This window comes from Zeugodacus cucurbitae, chromosome 3 (assembly GCF_028554725.1).
Source record: "Zeugodacus cucurbitae isolate PBARC_wt_2022May chromosome 3, idZeuCucr1.2, whole genome shotgun sequence".
Lineage (NCBI taxonomy): Eukaryota > Metazoa > Arthropoda > Insecta > Diptera > Tephritidae > Zeugodacus > Zeugodacus cucurbitae.
The window spans coordinates 78,608,130-78,629,165 of NC_071668.1; the positions used below are offsets into that span (position 1 = coordinate 78,608,130).

At 36.3% G+C, this 21,036-nt stretch overlaps 1 protein-coding gene across 9 annotated transcripts in view; it reads right to left on the bottom strand.

Moving 5' to 3' along the window:
* The window catches only part of LOC105211486 (uncharacterized), a 186,469-nt gene that overhangs the window by 63,395 nt on the left and 102,038 nt on the right, over positions 1 to 21,036 (bottom strand). For all 9 annotated transcript variants that reach the window (XM_054228231.1, XM_054228237.1, XM_054228232.1 and 6 more), the window contains one exon: positions 920 to 2,002. In XM_054228231.1, coding sequence (XP_054084206.1) covers positions 920 to 1,043 — 124 coding nt within the window. In that variant the 5' untranslated portion in view covers positions 1,044 to 2,002. The remainder of the gene's footprint in view (positions 1 to 919; positions 2,003 to 21,036) is intronic.

The window sequence follows — 21,036 nt, forward strand, 5'->3', positions numbered from 1 at the left end:
AACAAACAGTCAGCGCATTCCCGTCTTGGCTCCCACGTCACTGTTGACAGTCATAACTTTGAACTTATAGATACTTTCGTATACCTGGGCACCAGCATCAACACCGATAATAATGGCAGCCTTGAAATCCAACGCAGAATCACTCTTGCCAACAGGTGCTACTATGGATTGAGTAGGCAATTGAAAAGTAATGTCCTCTGTCGACGAACAAAAACTAAACTCTCATCATTCCCGTCCTACTTTATGGTGCAGAAGGGTGGACGGTGTCAACATCCGATGAGACGGCACTAGGAGTTTTCGAGAGAAAAGTTTTGAGGAAGATTTATGGTCCCTTAAACATTGGCAACGGCAAATACCGCAGAAGATGGAATGGTGAGCTGTATGTGTTGTTCGACGACATAGACGTAGTCCAGCGAATAAAAAAACAGCGGCTACTCTGGCTGGGTGATGTTGTTCGAATGGACGAAAGTGCCCCAGCTCTGAAAGTTTTCGATGCAGTACCCGCTGGTGGAAGCCGAGGAAGAGGGAGACCTCCACTCCGATGGAAGGACCAGGTGGAGAAGGAGCTGTCTTCACTTGGTATTACCAATTGGCGCCAAGCTGCCAAAAGGAGAGATGCGCGGCGCGCTGTTGTGGACTCGGCTATAACGGCGTAAGCGCTGTCTACGCCAGTCAAGAAGAAGAAGAGCTATTTTTTATACTACAGTTATATAAACCTCTATTAAAAAACAAATGTTATATTTGTCGAGAACGAAAAAATGAAAATATTTAAAAGTCGAAACCATGTAAACCTGAAAATGTTCTAGACAATGATAGAATTGATAGGACCTGACTGACCGCGCATTTGGAAAACTTAATATAAGCTTCACATAGAGATATTTTTAATAATCGTATTAAATAAATGTATGAGTGAACGTACCTGGTATGAAGAAGAATATTCCGACAAGCAGCAACAAATTACGCCATGTTGATTGCAATGTTGCACTGCTCCTTGACATTTGGAGACCCCGAACGCACGGTTTATAAACTTTAGTCACTTCCATAATAATCGATTTAAGAGTTTTTTTTCAATATTTACACTTTTCAAAAGCAAAAACAGCAAGTAACAGCGCTTTACGTCGCTAGTCCTTGCAATGCATCGAATGATAGGCCAATTTTACGCTTTGTGGCCACAAGTAAATAAGAGCACGCACCGTAAAACATTAGCTGTCAATTCCATAAACTCCTATTCTCGATTTCTCTTTCTGCTAATTCGCATTGGTTTGCTTGTACAGATACTCCCTTTTCAATTTTCACTTTGAAAACTGAAACAAATATGTACGAGTATTCTACACTTTGTTGCGAAGAAACCTGCAGAAAATTTCAAAATGTAGAAGATTGCTTCGAAACTTTTTCTATTACAACGGAGTTGTGACGTGCTGTCACAGTGCTTTAGAACTAGTTTTGCACTGAATCCATTGCAACCGCATTTGCTACACTTCCAGATTGCGCTTTTTTTTTGTTGTTCTTATAGTTGGTGCTGCCTACTGACGTCAGTGGCTCTTTCACATTTCACTGACTTCAATGTCGTACGCTTTATATGCCATTCGATTCTATTTTCTTTTAGATAAAACAACCGTTACTATCGCTTAGCTATGTGCTTATATTATTGACTTTTTGCTGTGAAAAAATCTCACTTGACTGAGTTGTATTTATTCTTGCTCTACTCTGTGTTGCCGTTTTGCTTTGCTAAGGTGCATTTCTGGCTCCCGAAGCCTTTTCAATTTTTTGGTTCTTTCAACGTGCTAGCTATTCCTTTTAAGTGTTAATCTCGATTTTACGTTTCCTGCCGCTTTCTGCATTGGAAACCGGATTTTTTTCTCCTCGATTAATTCTCTTTGTTAGACACTGTCGAATTTTTGTAATTTTCAATGCAATTTCGGTGCAGCGCCACAACGGATTTGTGTTTATGTTGTTTTTTACGTGTTGATATCAAGTGGAAGTAGGGTGATCGCCTGCAACACTGCAATGAGAACGAAGAAAAATAGTAAATCAACTGGAAATGATATACAAATAAACATTTGAGCTTGAGCCGGCAGCACAATACTAAATAACTGAAGTAACAGTAGGTTTACGCTCGCAGTTTTGGCTTAAGTTGCTAGAATCCACCAGCTAAAAACTCAATGAAAAATGCATACCAAGTAATACCATAAATCAACAGATACCGATTACTGATACTTCGTAACACTTTATATAATAAATGTAGATATTTAAAGAACATATATAAGATACATATGTAAGAGCGTCGTACATTTCTGGCAAAGTACAGTCGAAAAAACAACAAAAATTAAATTAGTTGACCTTTTTTCATTGCTTTCCAAAACAAAAACTTTTCCATGCTAATATCCGCTTCCATTAAATTTAACTTCCTGTCTGTATTCAAAGGATCAACAGGATATGCGGGCTACACAAGAGTGTACTAAAACTTGAAATTTAATGGAAAAAAAGAAAGCGTGCGCAAAATCTAATGCTCATAATGTTTTTTGCACAGCCCTTCGACATTCAGTTTAAGCAGCGGCAAGCAGAAAATAAGTATATTTGCATATGCTTTCAAAAGTATAAATAGAGTGCATGTGTACAACTCGGAGTCATGATTCTTATTCGTTCGAGTGTATCGAAGGGTATTTCGCGGATATTCGCGAAGCTTTAGTTACTATTAAATATCAAGAGCAAAGCGCCGGATGTACATGAATATTTCCAATTGCTTTTTGTAGCCGCGCAAAATTCCTAAGCATCGAGGAAGCTTTGAGTAAATGATCCGCTGATGGAAAGCAAATCCATGAAAGCAGACAAATTCGACTCATGGGATATGCAAGCAATGCGATATACGGTGCTTAGTGGCTGGGAATAATGTAGGCGCACTGGTATTTGTATATCAAAGTGTGATGGTATTGAGCGTTTTTGGTGGGTTCAACTATACCAGATATACTTATTACCAGAAATACTTATTTTATATTGTTATTTATTATAAGCGTGCACCTGTCGCACACGCGATTTCGAAGATCGACTTGCATTTGGACAAGCATACATATTATGTAACTGAAAATATAGTTTGTTCGAATTACCGTTTTTAAAATGGATATGATTTTAATTCAAATTGCTCTGATTAATTATTTTATTATTTTTTCTGAAATTTACTTGAACACAAATATTATATAGGACCTCATCGTGGATGTCGTCAAATTCAATAATTTGCCCATTGAAATAGTATACAGTCAAATAATTGGACAGATAAAAAATTTAAGATTATTGTGCAAATTCACTGAAGCAGAGCAATAAAGATATCGTTAAGCTATCAAGCATGAAATGGTTAGCATACACATATGTATGCATCTACATATTGTATCTAACGCTTTCGGATATTTCTCGAATGCAACGGCCATTTGTCCACCTGAATGGATTTTTATGTGAATTGAATTGCAACACATTCGCTTTTATTTCACAGTGGAATTTCCAGAAAAAACGTGAACAACGACTGGAGTAGCTGAGATAACTACGCTATAATGCCTCAAAATGTGTTCACAGATATAAAACGACACGTGCATTTGCCAGAGCAAGCGGTAAGTCAACAATGAATTGCTCGTTTAGAATACCAAAAGCAATGGAAAAAAGTGATGTTAAGTTAAAAATAAACAATTTAATGTACACCAATGACAATTTAAGAACATTTTATGTAATTTCTAAACTAGTTGTAAAATGATAGTACCGCCTAACTGTCGCTCACATGTGTTATGTGACCATGATCTATAATTAAATATCCCTTTAAAGCGCAATTTCGATTTTCAAAATTGGTTTCAAGAAATTATATGAACGCCATTAAGACAGCGAAGACGGCAATAATCACTGAAATCACTATATTATTGAATGTTATTTGCCTAAAATTCATATATTAAATTTCTATCTTGATAATGGAACCATCGAACAATAGGAATTATCGGACTGATCTTGTGATTTGTAATAATTCTTGCTTTTTGCCATAAAATAGTTGTTATTTAAGTATGTATAATTACGTATAAGATTTAACCCTTTTTACGAGTTTGTTTTAATCTCCTCCAATAATGTACAAACGAGTATATGTATATATTTCAAATGCCATTTCAAATGTATCACCTCTTTGACAAGTTATTCCCACTGAAAATGCGACAAATGGCCAAAAAAAATATATCGAAAAAAGTGACAAATGACTTTCAGTGGCAATGAATTTATTCACTGCCATTCTCCCTTTCAAGTGCAATTAATCAAAAAGCATTTAAAACTCAAAATCAAAACCATTTAGCAAACAGGTCTCCGCTATCGTACTTATAGGAAACGGCAATTGACATAATGCCAGAAAGTCAGACAAGTAAGCAGGTGAGAGAAGAAATACAGCCAATGGATTGTCGATGTGTCGGTAGAACATTACTCCGGGGATGAAGCGTCGGCTGATTTGTAAGCAAGAACAATAGGATATAGAGTGCAAAAACAAATTAGAGCCAATTGACAATGCCGCCTTGAAAGAGTAGAGAAAAAAGTATTGAAAGCCATGTATTTCAGGCGATGCACGGCCAGCAACACGGAGGAGGACGCAAACACAATGGCAAATCTAACTCAACTGACAATGGGCTGGCTAATGCAGCTGTCAAGTGCTGCCGCACCGTAGCCGGAGTGTTAATGATGGAAATGACAATGGTGGTAAGCTTCAACTGGTGCTTTGTAGTAATTGTAGTGTAGACATAGCATAGGAATGTGATGACGGCCATGATTTAGAGCAATATTGAAACTGCTCAAATCGAGGTATGGATTTTACAAATGATAATCATATCACTGTTGACGGCCGAGAATTGACATTACCCCCATGCCCACTCAGTGATGCACTTCTCGATTGCCGCAGATACTATATTGACGACGTTTTCGAAGCTTCCATTTGAGCTATTGAAGAGCAGGAGATAATGAAAGGGTACAATCCTTAAACATATTTATATATATTATTTAAATTCTCTCGCAATTAAAGGTATTGGATTATTAATGTTATTCCCAGCTATTTTTCGAATGGCTCATATTCCACAAGGCCATCTTTAATGATAAACCCGTGATATTTTCTGATTTATCCAACCAGTGAATATACACATATCATAAATTTTAAGCAGATAAAAATCATAAAATTTACTCTTAATCTAAATCAGGACCACTGTTGTTGTGTGGATGATGAAAAATGATACCGTCATTGCAAGTTTTTGGTAAATAAGATTGTAAGCCATAACTCCATAATATGTTTCACTTCATAAACCAATAAAGCGCCCATTTCATTCCTCAATTTGCATAAACACAACTCAAAGTTCAGAAGTTCATTTTGGCTGCCAAACTAGATTCGCAAAAGCGCCACAATAACAATCAATTTCCAGCTTCTATATGATTTTACTGCTAAACATGATGATGAACTTTGCAAATGTAAATTCACTTGAATTTATTTCATTTCCACAGATTTAACCATAAGCACAAAATAAGATTTCATAATTTCAACGAAGGAAATCAAGAGTTATTGTCAGACCGCCGGCTAGTCAACAATTCAGTCAGTCATGCAGACAATCCTCTGACGTATGCAAATCAGAGCCGAAATGTAGCAAAAACAACTGTGTGAGGTAGTACACAGAAGAATAAATATGTACCAAGCGCTGGAGAGTCAAGCAATGACAGGCATTCGAAGACTTAGCGCCCGCGGCAAGAAGCTGAAATTGTCAGCCACGCTTTTCATAGTAATTTCTCTTCCCCTCCGCCTTTGAGACTACTGAAATATTGTGACATTGCTGTGCCACTGTACCCCATAAGAAAGTATAGCTCACCATGCCGATTGTACTCGGCTCCTGTCGCTGTCGCTGTAGCCCGACCTTGTCTTCCCCTCTTTCCATGTTGTAGCCTAGTTTTCACTATCTTAAGATTTGTTACCTGGTGCTTAGCTTTTATGAGGGCTGGTGCACTGCACTTAGGCGCTACTTATTCGCACTCGGTGGAAGCCTTGTCCTTGCACTTGCATTCCGAAGCATCCCAGGTTGGTCGTAAGAGTCTGAAGGGAGGATCAGGTCAGCATTTGCCACAGAAAACTGTCATTTTGGCCAAATGTTTCATTTATTTAAGTCTCATTGTTTGGCTGTTGCTAATGCCACTCCTCGAGCAAGTACGCTTCGGCTGTTTCTCCTACTATTTTTCCCATATTATGCGCGCTTTTCACTTTTTTGTTATTTCGCTATGTTGTCTCTGAATTCCTCCTTCTTGTGCTGCGGTGACAGCAATGTTATTTAACTGTGTTGCATTCATTTTCAGCATGGCCCTTCTTGCTACTATCTTTATCTGTGTAGCCGTATATTTTCTCAACTCCTTCTGCTCCTGTAGGACATCTTTTGTGCTTGTTTGCTATTTGACGCTTGTTTGCTATTTGACGCTTGTTTACTTATTTCCTGTTGCAATTTTAATGTTGTTGCCTCGTTGGCTCTGCTGAAGCAACAACAACAAGACACCAACTGTAACCAAGTTTATTGCTTTTGGCGCTGCTGTTTCTTAAGGTATGTTTTTTGCTGCTGTTGTTGTTACTGCCCAAACAGCTGTTGTTTATTACGTAACCATTGGAGCAAATGACAAACAAAACATGCATAATGTCTGCAGTCAATTCCACTCGTCCTTTACAAGTGCTTCAACTTTTTGTTGCATTATTGCTATAAAATTTAAAGGACTTAAACTGTAAAATTTGAAAGCCCTGCAGAATGCTATAAAGAGTTAATTTAAGAGTAAAATTATTACAAAACTAACCATATGCAATGTCGGGAAATCACTTGTGAGAAGAAACCATTAGTAATTCATACAAATATGCTCTCCAGAGGGCCTTTAAGCAATTATATTCAGCAATTAGCATGCCATTATTTAATATATAAATATTTGTTTATCCTCTCTTAGAATTAATTATCGAAAAAAATCGTTATGAAAAAACATCATCAGCTGAAATAGTCAAATTATTTTTTAAGCAACAAAACAAAGATAAAGTAAAAGAACTATTATGTAAAACCGCACTTACTGCTTTAAAAAAAGAATAAAATGAGCAAACTTCAACGCAAATAAACGAAGTAAAAATTCTGAAGCAAGCAATTGCAGCACTTTCTTTCGCCAACTTGACGATGCTGAAAGGAGTTTGGTAATTTTTATGTGTGTTTGGTATGTTTTTCAAGTGCATTAAGTTTTCGGTTTCTAAACTACTTCTAGTGTTATTACAACGTACTACTGAGCTTTTAGGCAGATGTACTGTTGTGCTTTGCTTATCATTGAGTTTCTTTCACTCAACTTCGCTCAAGAATGCAAACAACAGCAATCGATGGGCCAGAAAGCCAAATCGATGAGGGAGAAAATGCTAGGTTAAAAAACCAAGAGTAGAGTGGAGCAGAAATAAGTAGCCCAGCGGAAATAGGGCAAATTGTTTAGAACTGAGTTATAACTTCGAAGGGCGACTCGTTAAATAAATGCGCTGAGGCATGAAATAGAGTACTTGAATATGAGAGTTTGAGATCAGTATAAGAGATCTGAATAACAAAATAAAATAAAGAAAAGGTAAAGTGGAGAAAAAGAGAACGAATCGAAATTGCTACTGATGAGCAATTTGTCTTTATCTTTATATTTGATACATAAAAAGATGGTCAGACTAGATGTATTTTATACTAAACTCAAAGAAACTCCGGGTTTTAGGTTCCTTTTAAATAAATTCAAAACAGTCAATACCAATTATAAATAGGAAAACCATAATATGATCCGCAAAAAGTGTATTGAACTGCTTTCCTTTAGCTCTGGCTGCAACACCAGCGGTTACTGTGAACTCTTACTGCCATTCCAATAGTTAGGGTTCATAAATTAATTTAATATATACTCATAAATCATTATGATGTTATATAAAATTACCTTCTGATATTTCTACTTCGAATTCGATCCAACATTTACTAAAGCTCTACCACAGCTGCTAAAATGCTGACTATATAAGAATCAACCCATGGCTGCTCTCAATTCAGCTCTAATTATTTTTGGTTAATTCAAAGGATGCTAACTTCATTTCCAGACACTTCTCACCTATCTACTAGGAATATACATATTTACATTTTCAAGTTTCTGCACTTTCGAATTTCCTCCCCGTTTTTTGCTCCTTAACAATTTGTTTCGTTTTGTTGTAACTACATGTCAGCAATACTGATTTTTCTGGTCTGCTACAAACACATTTTGCATTTTTTACCAAGTTTTCGGTAACCTCAGCCACAGTTCTAGCCAGCGTTGAGTTTTAATATTTTCTGTGTGCGTTTCGGCAACGTTTGCAAAAATGTTTTACTTGTGTTCAACGATTTTCAAGTTAATTCAACATCAAAGAAAATTTCGAGGTAAATAAAAAATCCAAAAAGTAGAATTACTTGCTTAACAGGTAGCAGTAATGAAGCAAAAGTTAACCGTAGAAAATTTATCCTCAAATTACAGACTACTGACAACAACAACAAAGATATTTTCAAAGCTTACAGGGCACATATAGCGAAGGTAAAAAAGTGGATAAATAGATTTATATTTAGACCTTTTGCTTTGTGCTTCTACCTGCTGTGCATACCTATTAAGTTCGTTCAAATGCACGGCAACATTCAACACTAAAGGGAAATTTCAGATACCCCAGAAATATACTTTTATACACATCTTGAATCTGCACACGACGATACCCCGCCACTGGTCACAGAGAGTGAACATCTAAAGAAATTATATTTAAGGCTTGCAAACGCGAGCCAAAAGATTTTCTTAAGCCCCATAAAACTCTGCATAACATATTTTGATCCCCTCACATTTCATTTTTCTCGTCCAAATGTGTATTCCACTTTACAACCTACATTGCACAGAATTCTTATCCCTCTCCCTCGGTGTCTACATTCAGTGCCATTTTCCACCCATTCCCCGGCAATTATAAAATCGCATTCAGGTCACATCATTTAATCTGCGAAATTGCATTAACTCTCTTCCAGCGGGTGCTTACATTACGCACATTCTCTTCTGGATAGATGTACATATGTATGAACATATGGGTGTTTATGGAATTGAAGCACACCTGCCTACCAACGAACAGGTTGTTCAACACGGACATTTGGGCAAACTGAAACATTTTATTACAAGTGGCTGAGTTACTGCAAATTTTCAACTGGCAGTGGAACGAAAATACTTTAATTTAAAAAATAGGAGACTTTCATTAAAGGAAATTCAAGAATACATTAAACTGTAAATAGGCATAACATTCTGATATAGTCCATACTTAAGGTAAAACCATTAGATATCTTAGAACCGATCCGAATTAGCTTAGATGTGACCAGCTATTTAGGCGCCGAAAGCCATCCAACAGGTGTCAAGAATAATGTTAAAAAATTTAAGTTTTTGTTCTGGATTTTTTTGTTTTCCATTAAAGTAGTCAAGTCAATAATTACCGATTTGTTGTACATACATATTTAGGTAAAATGGACAATTAACCTTGTCTCTTTAATTAAGCATGGCCATATGAAAAAGTTTGATATTTTTCGGTGTGCTTTTTTAAGAAGATTTTAAATAACTGTAAAAAGGTGGATAGCTTAGCAAGGAGATAACATTAGACGGCCACTTAATTTTACAGCAACCTTTCACAGCGATTAAAGTGAAAAGCCCAAAACCAAAGAAAGCTTCTAACAGACCAAAGGAACAAACAACAGCTTAACAGACTAAGCAAGGTAAGCTTCAGAATATACATATATACTGCAGCAGCAATGAAAACAGCCGGAAAACTGCAAAATATTGCAGACTCCTCAAAAGAATTTAAGCCACACAGGACACACATACACGCGCAGAAATGAAAACTTGGTAAGTGAGCAGGCCAATCAACCGAACTTTGGCCCACATTCTCTACTCTCATGCATTTGCTCTCCATAAAGGCGTACAAGTTTTAAATGTTGCCTCTCGAAAACTTTGCATTCGCCGCAAAACCTACCAATTTTCTGTTGAATTTGAAAAGCGTAAAGCACATTATATACAGCTACTAGTTCTCGTGGTAGAGAGAGGTGGAACCACAAGTGGGAGCTAGGAAGATGAAGAGGCCTTGGCAACTTTGTTCTTGTTTTGTTTGCCAGTAAAGTGCATTAGCAATGTAGTTGGTTTAAAGTAAAAAAAAAAGGAATATTAGATAGATCTGGCACATGTTGAAGCCTGGAAATGTTCTCTGCACTAATAACAATTGGGAGTACGAAGGCAGGAAAGCTGTTTTGATATGTCTATATATAGTAAAGTTATTCAATGTCGAACATTGTTGCTGTCAATTACTAACTGTTCGAAGGAAATTGCAACAAAAATTAGGCTGATTCTTAGATTTTGACAAAAGAAAGTTGGATATAATCTATTCTAACGCGCTTGTTTAAAGGTCATTAACGATACGAACTAAATACGTGATAAACTATTTTCTTTATTATTTTAATCACCTTAAATCAGTTTCTTTTACTAGTTTATTGAATTCCAAAATATTCAACCCGACTCTAGTACAAATTGAACTTAGGAAATTTATTTTACTCTGCATGTCACTGACTTGTCAAGTTACAATCTTAAATAAAATACCAAAATTGCAACAGACGTGCAAATCGGTATACGTTATGTGACAATTTTTTTGCAAGGAAACATAACAAAGTTTTTAAAATCATTCTGAGTATGATTTCGCTTTTTCCATAGAGCAACAAATGGAAGAATACGTAGTACATGCGGGTGGCATAAACTCATCAACAACTTTTACTGAAACTACGCAATTTGAGCAGAAAAAGTAAAGCTTTATGGCGACAAAAAATGCAACTGTTACCATTTTGGCAGACTGCGTCATTGAAGAGCCGAAATTAAATTTCAGCTGACAAGCCAAATATTGATGACTTCCATCACGCACACACACACACACACACACACAGGTGACAGTTACTCACACAAAGGGGCATTTTCACTTAGTAAGTACGTAGTGACAACAGGTTAATTGTGACAACAGCTGGGCTAAAGGTACTTGCCACACACCACTCCATCAATCTATGGTGTACATAAAGCTTTTTTGCTGTTTTTGTTGTTGTTAGCTTGTTTCTGTTATGAATAAATTTCGTAATTTGCAGCAGCTGATGCCGTACGTACTCAAAGTTGACTCTGACGTAAGTGCGTTTATGAGACTTCAATGAAAAGACAAACTTTGGTACGTTGGCTTCGTTTTTTGTTTTGGTAAACAGAGCTTATAACGGAGCTCTCTAAACATCCGCCAATAAAGGCAGCAGCGCAGGGAACAATAGCACTGCCGACAAAACTTCAGTACAAAGTTAACGTTGAATTTTGAGCGAAAGTTGCTGCGAAGGTGCTAGGTAGTCAAAAACTTAAACCTACAAGTTTTCGTGATTTAATGAAGCACCTGAATGTGGCCAAAGCTATGGTGCAAAGTTTGAAAGTCTTAATTAGAATAGCATGACTTACTAAGTTATTGGTGTAAATAGAACTACGTATGGTACACTAGAAGCATAAACTACAGTGCGTGTGATGAAATTGAATATACTATGTGCGGAGTACAACTTTCAATTGTCTCTTTATCAACATACAATAAGTTTATAAATGACACTGAGTGCATAATCAATCATAATTTCCGACGATAATTAATTTTTTTGTTTATACAATTAAACTTTAGCAATTAAATTGCTCTGTTATTGTCTTATAGCCTCAGTTGCAAAGTGTTCGCTTAACCCACATACTATATTTGTATTTATAAAGCTGATATAAAACCGGAATTCAAATGACGTAGTCTGTCACTGCATATGAAAATAAATATGAAGTATAAGCGGATAATCTTGTGCAAATCCGCATATCCTCAAATTATTTTCATTCCTCTTAATCTACTTTAATAGCACTCAAATCACATTTACGTGGAGCAATAATAGTCATCTTCGCTCTGTTATTTGCGACGCGACCGAAGCAAAAAGAGCTGACTACAAATAATTCACAATTGTTTTCGTGTGCAACGACTAGCATTGACATACACATCGACATATAAAAGAAAATAAACGTGTTAAAGAAAACATTCAGCGAAACCTCGACTGAAGCAGTGGAAGCTCGACATGCAGTTGAGCACACGCACATACAGTAAGTACATAAATACTTGAGAGCATATGTATACTTTCATGACGATCATTGTGTCTTAATTACACATGTCAGTTGCCATAATCACCATTTGCCTACCATTATCTATTTTTTTTTTTTCATGCTTGCATACATACACTTCTCCTTTTTATGTTACGTATACGTCCTGTATGCTCCTGCACGCTACGCTAGCTCTTTAGTCTTGACGTGGTAATATTCATTTGTTGCAGCCGACGTAAAGGCAGAAATTTATTGAAAAAGAGAAGTGAGATGACTGTCTGGCAGTCAAGAGGCGTTAAAGGTATGTTCTCGTAATTGTGGGTGTTGGAGGAGCGGGCGTCAAAAGAGGGCAGACACCGAGCTGGCCTTGTGTGCGCGCGGCATAAGAGTTGTACAAATAATAAGCTTTTATGTATTATGGAATTGTTTGTTTGTATATTTTTGATGGCTTCAGCTACTTACGCTTTCATATGTCTTTAATGCCCGTGTGTACTCTTTAACGTGTATGTGTGCAGATATTTTTACAGATAACAATGCATTAGCACAGGACTCACACAAGATGACTTCCTTCCTTAGCAAATGCAAAAACAAATACAACAACAGCGATTGCTATACAAGGAAGGGAAGAAAACAAGATAAGTGCCGCTATAAAAGCGAAAGCTTAGTTGGAGGGCAAGATGGGAGGAGCGTTAATTTCTGCAAACAGCTTGTACACTTTTATTTTCATACTTTTTTTCATGCTTCTCATGTTCTCCTCCCCTTTCGACTTAATGCCTATAATACCGTGGCAGCTGGCGGCTTTTATTGATATCGACCGAAGCCTGCAGCTAATGCTCATAATGATAAATACGAACAACAAAGCAAGTAAATTTCTCCGATTTGCAGCAGCAAGTGAAAGTCTCATGAATATTCCCAATATGAGTGTGTAAATGTTGAATATGCTTATGTTTATTGAATTTGAAAAGAAATCTGGAAAAACACATGCCGATTTTTTTAAATTTACTTCAATAACTAGCATGCGACTTTTTATGTCTCATTCATATATACAAATATATTTTATACGCACGAGTATATAAACGTGAATGTATGTATGTTTTCAGTTTCCAAAGAAATCACATTTGGTCAGATGTCAACAATAGCCTGACCTTTTTATCTCATTTTGATTATTTCACTGTCGCCCCGACAGTCAATTACTTCATGTAGCCTATTGTGGCAAATTTTACGATACTTTAATACTGCTCAACTCAGCTCACCTTCATTCACCCAATTACCATCAACGGAGCCATTTCTTTCCTCTCTACCGTCTCAGCAATAACGTACAATTTCGATTTTTCTTGCAAGCAGCAGAAAGCTAACCACAGCCAAAGCTGTGCGTTCACATTCATGTGCTCCCTGAGAGTCCCTGATCACTTCAAGTCGGCAGTCGACGCATTGTCTAATGGAAATTTGCCACTTAATGTTATTTGTGTAATTCACCAGCACGTTTAACCTGCAGTGACCTCAGGCGATGAGGGACTCGTACAAAGACAAAGTATTCGGAGAAGCACGGTGGAAGTTTATTAGGTCCAAGTAAGTTGTCATTGATTTTGGTAATATTAAAGTTTTATTATCATATATACATAGAAAGATCTAAAGAACCGTGTTTCTTAAAGCCATTTTATCATATAAGTTTACGAATTGCAAATACAAATTGAGCAAATCTCTACAATTCATACGGACATAATGGTGCTCCCCTTAAAGCATTAACGTAACACATAATCATAATTTAAAGTGAGCGCAAAAATAGATTCCCAAAAGACTGATTAAGCCGTCATAGTGCTAGGAAACAGAATGTTGAGCTAACAGCTTAACGAGACGAGCAATCATCATCCTCTTGGCAAAGGCGGAAGTTGCACTAATGCAAAATTTCACTACTACCTTTTACACTCAATAAATTTTAACACATCGCACAGCGAACGAAATTGGAGTGACCGCGTGTGCATTTGCAAGCACATAAATATGTATGTAGCACACATGAACACATTGAAGCAAAAAATATGACAATAACAGTAACTTGTCGGGAAAGTACATAAATGGTTCAGTGTTGAAACGAATAATAGCAACTCGACGTGTCTGGAGTGAATAAAACCTCATGCAAAACTAGAAAACTAAATGGTTAAACACACAAATGTATGGCATAAACTATAATTAGATAGACTTCTGTACATAAGAGCTGTGAGAGGGAACTCGCAAGACCAAGCTTAAAACTTATAAATAGCGACAAACACTCAACTAAGCCCTAGTCCAGATACTACTGTATGAAATTATGTGGGCGAGTTATATTTCCGGCCGATGTATTGTAAAATGTACAACTACTTTCCTAAAACAAAAGAGCTGGTGAACATGTAAAGAAAAAATAACAAACAAATTCTTATGGAAATTCTCTCCCAATCCTACGGGGTTATGATTAAAGTATACTATACAGAAATTTGCAAAAATATACATTTCGAAACATTTATGCCAGCCCGAAGTAAGTGAGCCGAACTTTAATGTACTGCCGGTAGTTTATGAGCTATACTTGTTAGTCCACCACATCGTTGTGGTGTAATGATCACAATGGGAAAGCAACAAGACTAACAACAATAATTTGTTTATACGCTAACAAGCAAAAGCTTGCAACAATCGCTGTAGTTGTAAAATGCCAACAGCTACATACTTCATTATATACATATACTTACATATATCATAAGAAGTTAAAATTGGTCGCGAGGTTCTATTAGCAAACTAGATTGCTGGAAAAAATTACAAACACATAATGGTGTAATAACAAAAAAAAATAGATTTTCACAAATACACATAGACGATTTGACCAAAATTCGTGGAGAAGTACTCGCATATTCACATTAGCGAACTACTCAAAAACGTTCTCGGATTGCAAAAAAATATACCGTAATTTTAATATTCCATCTTACGTCACTTTTTATACTCTCGTTATACTCTCGCAACAAAGTTGCTACGAGAGTATTATAGTATAAGAAGGTTAAGTTCGAAGATGTGCAAAATCGGTCCACTGCCACGCCACTGGCGAAAGCCGAAACCTTATACAGTGTCATAACTAAGCCATTAATAAAGTTATGAAAATAAAATATGGAACATCGGATCGCATTAGGGAAGGGCACACTTGGATGTAATTTTTTTGGAAAAGTGTTGACCCCGCCCCAAATAGGTTTTTTGTATATATCTTCCAAACCAATACAGCAATATAAACCAAACTTTCTGAAGTCGTTTCTTGTAGCCATTTCCTTATACAGTCCAAAAATGAAAGAATCGGATAATAACCACGCCCACCTCCCATACAAAGGTTAGGTTGAAAATGACTAAAAGTGGGTTAACTCACTAACGAGAAACGTCAGTAACATCAAATTTTACATAAGAAATGGCAGAAGGAAGCTGCACTGAATTTTTTTTACAAAATGGAAAAAGGGAGTGGCGTCGCCCACTTATGGGTCAAGAACTACTTGACCGATTTCAATGAAATTTGGTATATAACATTTTCTTGACACCCTGATGACACGGGTGGAATATCGGCGAAATCGGTTCACAACTACGCCTACTTCCATATAACTCAATTTTGAATCCTTCTGATTCGTACATTTTATAATACATATATACATTAGGAACAAATGAAGATAGCGAAATAAAACTTTACACAAATATTGTATTTGAGCTGTGACATCACTTGTGGAGAAATTGGCAAAATCGGACCATAACTTTTCAAGGCCCCTGATATAGAACATGAAGAACTCAGTGCCTAAGGGTAATTTTTCATCGAAATTATAGGTAAATCTCTCAGACATTTTAATGTAATTCATTCCCTCTGAATTTTTTCTTAAAACAGTTTGTCTCTGTACCAAAAATGGTTAAATCGGGTCATAACTTCCCCCAGATCCCATATACCTAATTATAAGTAATATAAAATTATGTGAGAGAATAGTCTTCGATATATTGTATCTTGGTGGCGAAAACGAGTGAAATCGGTTTAGGAACTACCTCAGTCCCCATATACTATTTATGATGATTTTCGTTATTCTATTGAACTTTATACCCAATATATGGGTCGAATTGTGTTATCTTTATAAAATTACATCAATAAATTGCGTGAGTATAAAATGTTCGGTTGTACCCGAACTTAGCCTTTCCTTACTTGTTATTTATGTTCTTATCTTCAGATAAATCATAGCAGCGTTTCCACGTCTAGCTCCGTTTGAAAGGAAAGAAACTTTTTGGATATTAAAAAAAACTAGGCCATCAATTGCATACACATTCAAGTATTTGAACAATTTTTAATAAACATTAAAGCATTAAGACAAGTTCAAAGAGAGAAACTGTATAAATGGCGAATGTGCCATATGTACGTATGAACTGTATTCCTTTCTGGCATTGAGGTTACTAAGTAGTTGTAGAAGCTGCCAGTGGCAGCAAAGCTGAAGCTTAATTGCAAATGAAGCACTTCGGCAAATACACACACAAGAAAATGTTTACTATTATTCCAGGGTGCGCGGAGCTTTTTCGAAAATACTAAAACCGCAGACAAACACGTACGGATTTGCAGCTGCAAGGAAACACTGTGCAGGGCATGAATTGGATAGATTGAAGTGTAGATGCCGCATACTTGTAAAAGAGCGCCAGCGCTGTTACTGTTGCACTAAACAACAATGCAAGTGAATATGTGTGTGAGCTTCACTAGTCAAACAGCTGATGCAACAAGGCAAACATTGAGTAAGGCGGCAGCTAAACTATGCGGAAACTAAAAGGCAGGAAAGGCAGAACAGCCAGCAGACAGCAGTCAGCAGACAACAACATTGGTGCACTTGACACCGGTTATACGAAAATAAAGCAACAAAAATATGCTATGCAATTAAAGGGAGCGAAAATGCAGAAACAATACTCCCTGGCGCCTTTGAGTACACCCGCGAGCGTCATTGTATCGCTTGTAAGCGCTGAGCTGCGCTTCAGATCCCAGCTCATGTCAAGAGCGCCGTTATTCTTTTGTTGTCGAACAATTTTCCAGTTTGTACACACATATGTTGTATGCGCCGCAGCGTAATTAAACACTAGGCACACATACACACATGCGCACACTTGCATAAGTGTGTCTGTGCATTTTGTATGGTTTGAAGTATGTAGGTGAAGCAGCACATACCACTACAAATCCACTACATATGCTAGTTCCTCCTCCATCGTCGGTTGGTTGAACGTCGTTGATACCGTAACTGTAAATTGTTAATTGGAGTGAAATTACAACAGCAATTGCATGCAATCAGGCTAGCGGCGTGATGAAGACTCCACAACATTTACTAGTAACCAACAATTCCTCAGAGCTCGTTGTGTGTGCATATTTGTGGCAATTTATTATATTTTATATTTTCTTGGATGTCAAGATTATAGTGGCACAACAAAATGCTGGCAATGTTGACATAAATACTAGTTTCTTCTGATTTTATGCAAACCAAGCAGGATTGGTGTGAAACTATGTGTGTTAATTGCTTCTTGCTACATACATACATACATGTACGTATACAAATATTTTAAATATAACAGAAGTGTAGAGAATTATTGAATTAAAAAATGCATCCCAACAACTACGTTCACTAAGGATTACTTAAAAATATACACTAAAAACACTAAATTGACACTACATTTCCCTATGACCTCGTCTAATGGTGCTCAGATGAATATGGGCGTGAATTTAAAAACGAAAGAAGCTAACATTTAGTTGCAGAATAACACTAAAATAAAAGAGTAAACGAATATAAAAGCTATTCACGGCATTCCTCAGATGACGTTGATTAGAATTTTTTCTTTTACACTTTTATGAGAAATTTGATCGAGAGTACCAGGTTTGTGTTATATGCTTTTATATGGAACAATATTATTTCAAATATTTTTCATATGAAATGCGTTTTCAATTAGAACTGTTGGACGAAACCTAAAAATGAGGAATAACCACCCTAATATTACATATAAAAAAGAATAAATATGTACCGCACTTAGAAAAACTCCCAGCATGTGCATTCAAGAGCTCTTTCTTGAGACACACATTCATACTTGCATATATGTAACATTGCATATATGGAAACTAACAGTTGATGTATGTAGAAGTAATGTAGCCTTAAGAGTCAGTAAGCGAAGACAAAGAAAAAAGAGAGAATATACAATTTCCTTACTACATCGGCTATTCTAATTCTCCTCTGCCTGTGGCTGTTACTACTTTATTCGTAGTTATTTTGGTCTGTTGTTAATGTAGCTTTTCATAGCTTTGCTAATAATGGACTAACCTCTAATCCTGACTGATGTTCATAAGTCCAACATATGTTTCGTACATTTCTTATGCTTTTCAACTTGGTTTCTTCGTGTTTTGTATGCGTGTACTCGTATGCTTTTTGCTGCTTTCTTTTGTTTGTACGCTGTTCTGGTTTTTTGTTTTGCCTTGTGTTTTGCTGTCTTATATTACTTGCTGAACTTCGAAATTAAGAGAAATCTTTAACACATTGCTTTCATTTAAAACGTGAATTATGGCAGAACTTTTGTAATATCATAATATTTGTAATGCATATATTTTGGTTTTTAAGCTCATATCAAACTCAGTTCAAACGAATGTTTCTTAGTTGTAACAAAAGTTACAATGTTAAATGGATCAATGATTCAGCTCTTTTTACTAAAGTGATAGTGAAAAAAATTCTGTAATCTGCATAATATATTTTACATTTATTGTTGGACTCCTACCTAACTCACTCAATATATTCAGAACAAAATATTACCGCTGCCCGTAATTTATTTTTTTTATTACAAATCCATTGAAGGCATTTACACATGCAACTACTTCGCGTGTAATTACGTGGACTCCAAGCGCCAAAGACACATGCTAGGACGACATCAGACAGAATAAGCTTTCAGGCAAATCAAGACCTATTATTGTACATATGAGCTTTATCAGCTATAGGCTCGCCTGTGTATTTGGCTTCCCTCTTAACTTACCAAAGCGTCGCAAACAAAAAACGCATCAGAATAAATCACTTTCTTGGGTCTAATTAAAGTTAATCTCTGCAATAATGCCGCAACTTGGGAAAGAGCGAGAGCCGTATCAAAAAAGCTAACGTGCTATGAAATAAATGAAAACCCCAGCTTAAATTACACAAGAAGTCTGTATCAAATCACTAGTGCAAAAAACAGTATCGACTAAGGCGAAATTAAGAGAAAAGCGCGACAATAAGCCAATGAAAGACATAAACACACACAAACATATTTACTTCCACACACGCCAACATATGACTCGTATACATATGAAGAGACGTGTTCATATGGCAAGTGAACTGCAGACACTCTGAGGGGTTTGAAACTGGAATAGGAAGCATGCGAAGCACAAAAAGTGTTCTCATCGCCAAAAGATTGTCTTGGGACATGAACATAAAACTTTGTCCTTTATCAGAGTCTAGCAGAGCATGTACGAGTATGTACATACATACGTTTCAATGGACACACATCGCAACGTGATGTATGTACGAGTATTTTCGCTGGGACTCTAGCGCTACTGCCAAACCAATGTTCGCTGGAATTATGTACACCACGTAGATTAAAGTTGTTGTCCCCGTGCAGATTTTTGTTGGCACCACAACATTATTAGCCAGCTGCCTGTTATCATCGACCACACATGAGGTGCATGCATATTTGTCTAAACTATAGAAGCGATGGAACAGATTGAAGCCGAATATTGCTTTTATTTACCATATTGCTTCAACAAAGACTTTACACTAGCTAAAAGAAGTTTGTATTCAAAATTTGTCTTAAATTAATAATGCCTACTGATGGTTAAATATAAAAAAATGAAATATTTATGTTGAAAACTATATTCAAAAGAAAATAAGTAAATTATTATGACCTGTACATTAACATAGACGACAGTAGTTTTCCAAAAGTCTACAGTGATAGAACAATAGCGAAGGGACCGCTAAAGTTCAGATGTAAACTCGATTATAATCAGTATCCTATACCAATTTCTTTATTACATCATTAAAAAAAATATATAAAAAATTAATTCAGTTATGGTAAATACATCACACTCATGCTGTTTACCTTAAATTCGTAATTTCCTTAATTAATAATTTATAAAATCCTTACGACAAACATAAATAAAAATTGTAATTCTGGTAGACACAAAATGTTTGTGTGTTTATTTGCATAGCATGTGTGCAAAGGATTAAGCGTTTTGTTCCAGCTTTCACAAATTTATCCGGTACATATGTATATATTTATATACATTAAATTGCAGAATATGCCTCGTGCTTCACATTCAGCTCTTATTAAAAACAATTTGTGCTACTTTTTGCTTGATTTGACTGTTGGCGTTACATATGATTCACATTGTAACAATTTGTTCTCGGCTCTTAACTTATCTACAATATAAACGAGCAAATGTGTGTGTGGTTTGTTGTTTTTGTTCTTACATTTTTAACTTCAATTATTTGTTTATAACTTTCTCAACTGTATGCGGGAGACTTAACCACATCAAGCAGCGTGGGGAGTTGTGGCAGTCAAACTTTTTGATAGCAATACAAAATTATTGTTGCCGACTTTCAGCCGTATCGTTCTGAAAATTTCAGGGCTATTTATGACTGTTATGTGAATACATTTCCAGACACGGTTTTTGAATGCATACGAGCTTTGACAAAGCACACCAGTTTATTGTGCGTTGAAAACGCGTATAAGGCTGTCGCTTACCCTTAACAAAGGGAACATTGAGGTCGTAGTTGAATACAATACGTTAATCAAATGGTCAACAGTTGCTCCTGATATCAACTGCGTGCTATAATACAAAAA